We start from the raw sequence: 3,239 nt of genomic DNA on the forward strand, positions 1-3,239 counted from the left end.
GAATATTACTTTGGTATAAGTACTATAATGAATCCCATTCATCTTTCAGAGGTATTTCTGAACTTGAATCTAACCATTTAGAAAAAGCTATAGAAACCAAATATGTATATATATGTATATATTTTTGAATTCATCAAGTATTTATTGAGTGCCTGTTACACGCAAGATTTTGTTTCAGATACTTGGGACACATCAGAGGATAAAACAACGGTCCCTTCCCTCATGGAGCTTACAGTCTAGCATTTACGACCACTTCACCTGGATGCAGTGACCCTGGGCAAGTCACTGGGCCTCTGTCCTCAGCCACCTGATGCAGGAGTAAGGAGGCCCGGCTCAGACATGGGTAACTGGCTGGCTGTGCTGGAGATGCCAAACAGGGCACCTACCCTCAGCCCACCACCCAGACAGTCGAGAGGGCTAGAAGCTGGCTTCTAATAATAAAGTACAGGAGGAGGGGGCACAGGGACTGGAGCTGGTAGTCTGCTAGACTGCTGCTTCGGGGCCTGGGCTGGCTACACGAACTGCTGCTGCTGCTGCTTCTTGGTGGCTGCCTTGCTGGCCAGGTCCTTGGCCTTCTCGGGAGCTGCCAGTGCCATCCCCTTGGCCTTCTCCTTGACTTCCTTGGCTGTTTCAACAAGGGTTTTGGGAGGGGCCTCACCTTGCAGCTTGGCCAAGATGTATTCAAAATCCTTCATAGTCTTGGCCACGCTGCTTTTGAACCGCGCGAGAGCAAATTCCTGGACAGCTCTGGAGGCGCCAAATAAGCTAGAGGAGACCCAGGCTTCCCGGCGGATTTCGGTCCAGCCGCTGTTATCAGAGTTCACACGGTAAACACATCGTTCCTCCACCACCATCAGCCGGGCGCGGTTGATGTTCCAGGTGAAGGTGGTCATGGTCTGGTTTTGTGGGTCCACAGTAGAATCCTCCAGGATGTACACTGAGTGAGCAACATTGGCAGGAACCAGTCGCTCAGCCCAGCGGGGCATCCTGTTCGTCTTGGTCAGGAGTCGGCGGGACAGGAGCTTCTGGTCAGAGGTCACCTCTCGGTGCACTATGTCTCCCGTCAAGACATGCTTGCTATAGTGTTCCCAGAAGGCAGGGAACACTTGGCCCCAGGAACTCCGGAGCACGCTCTGGCCCAGGAAATACTTCACCGCCGTCCCGGCCGGGGCGGGCTCAGCGCCCGAGCAGCATCAGCGGTGCGTAGAGGGGCACGCGGAGGCCGGGCTGGAGCTTGACGCTCAGCCGCCAGGCTAGCAGCAGCTCCGTCGCTTCAGCGCCGCACCCAACCAGCTGCCGCTGCCACCGCCGCCATGAGGAGCTGTATATTTTTTGATAAAAAGAAAAATTGAGAACAATTTCTTAAAAACTTGGACAAAAATATGCTATAGAATATCAAATATCAAATAATTACACTATGTTAATAAGCATAGGAAAAAAAGTCTATTCATCTAGTATATTAGACCTGCAGTGACACTACCTGTGAAGATGCTCTGGGATTTTGTATTCGTATTGATCAGTACTGGAATTGCCAGTTTTCAAGGCTGACTTTGTTGTTGCTTAGGTAAAGTTTCATTTTTCTAAGAGAATCTGGACTTTTAATCTGGACTCTGAATATATTTATTTCAAAGTATAGGTTGATATTACTTTTAATGTCCTCAAAGTGGAATACAAACTTTTTTTAATACAATGAATTCTCTGGTTATTTGAACACCACCATTCTACTGTAGTGTTAGTGAAGGAATTATGATCTTAGGAAATGGGCTTCCCTCGTGGTTCAGATGGTAGCAACTCTGTCTGCAATGCAAGAGACCTAGTTCTATCCCTGGGTTGAGAATATACCCAGAAAAAGGGAATGGCTGCCTACTCCAGTATTCTTGCTTGGAGAATTCTACGACAGAGAATGGGGTTGAGAACGGACAGTCCATGGGGTTGCAAAGAGTCAGACACAACTGAGCAGCTAACACTTTAATTTTTCCTGTTTCAAAATGGGTTTAGGCAACTTTATATCTATTTTATTAATAGGAACATCCTGGAATCTTTCCACAAGGTATGTTGGTATGTCAGATGTTGTATATTTTTATAGAACCTTATTTTATGGATTGTTTATGTGAGTGCTAGCAGCAAAGTGCTTTATAGAGTTAGCAAATGATTGCTTGTGCCTCTGGACACACTGGGACACTTCAGTAATAAGGTTGTATTTCCAAGTGCTGAGATACTCTCTTTGGAAAATTGGTAGTTTCTTCCTCAAAGGATACTCCCTTGAGGGGGTTTTTTAAAATTGAAGTACACTTGATTTACAATGTTGTGTTCATTTTAGGTGTATACCAGAGTGATTCAATTATGTGTGTGTGTATTCTTTTTCAGATTCTTTTCTATCATGGGTTTTTACAAGATATTGAGTACAGTTCCCTATGCTATATAGTAAGTCCTTGTTGAGGGGATTTTTTTTTTTTAATGTCTCATATATGGCTTCTCTTATATCAAATTCTCACAGGGACAATTTCTGTGCTAAAGAGCCTATTCTTATTGATAAATCAAAGATGGATCATAGAGGCACAATGCTTCATGATGTGATATTTTGAGGTCTCTATGTCAGTTGTCCTGACCCTATAAGGTGATGAGAAATGTGGGGCTTTGGATATTGGGAGCCAGAATCTGGGGGTGCCTAAGCTCTTGGGCATATTTGGAATCTCCATATGCTTTTTTCCCCCGCTAAGAGATAGTGTTACAGAGTAAGCAAGGGGACCTAGGTAAAATGTGTTAAGAATACTGTAAATAAAAACTTGAATATATTTACACTTTAGTAAGTCTCTCTGAATGGCCTGTGCCACAGTAAAGATACTCCTGTATTTCTGTCAGTGCTACAACTGCTGTGGACACGATTAGGCTGCCGCTATCTTAGGCGCCCAAGATTTACAATGTCAGCTCAGCCAGTTGCTTTCTCAGTTTATCATTTGACTTTTTTCTATTTATGAAATTTCTGTTTATTCTCTACTGTTTACCCAGGCACCACCAGCTACTACTTTAAGTAGACTACTTCATCATTCTTAATTCCTTTTGACTTATACACCATTTCTGTACTTGGTCCTAAGTTCAACATAATGGTAGCTTTCTTTGCATTTTAGATAGTCTATATGTAATATATAAATATACACTGTGTATCTTACTTCTAAGTTTGGTAATACTCCAGATAAAGTTGCTTTGTGGACTGTTTTTAAGGCGGGAAACTATATATC

At 43.6% G+C, this 3,239-nt stretch overlaps 1 protein-coding gene across 1 annotated transcript; it reads right to left on the reverse strand.

The window, feature by feature from the left end:
- Positions 1–512: 512 nt before the first annotated feature.
- On the reverse strand, positions 513–1,315 carry LOC128048139 (PRELI domain-containing protein 1, mitochondrial-like). The gene is made up of 3 exons (XM_052640572.1): positions 1,286–1,315; positions 659–1,175; positions 513–625 (listed from the first exon to the last, which is right to left on the reverse strand). Exons 1-3 carry the CDS (start codon positions 1,313–1,315, stop codon positions 513–515), a joined length of 660 nt encoding a protein of 219 aa, XP_052496532.1.
- Between the last annotated feature and the right edge of the window lie 1,924 nt (positions 1,316–3,239).

Source organism: Budorcas taxicolor, chromosome 5 (assembly GCF_023091745.1).
Source record: "Budorcas taxicolor isolate Tak-1 chromosome 5, Takin1.1, whole genome shotgun sequence".
NCBI lineage: Eukaryota > Metazoa > Chordata > Mammalia > Artiodactyla > Bovidae > Budorcas > Budorcas taxicolor.

Excerpts from the sequence above, each read along its gene's own strand:
- LOC128048139 (XM_052640572.1), bottom strand. The coding sequence starts at position 1,315 with ATGGCGGCGGTGGCAGCGGCAGCTGGTTGG. Across the intron at positions 1,176-1,285 it reads TGGCAGCGGCAGCTGGTTGG|CCCGCCCCGGCCGGGACGGC; the intron begins GTGCGGCGCTGA and ends TCGGGCGCTGAG. Across the intron at positions 626-658 it reads CATCTTGGCCAAGCTGCAAG|CCAAGGAAGTCAAGGAGAAG; the intron begins GTGAGGCCCCTC and ends TTGTTGAAACAG.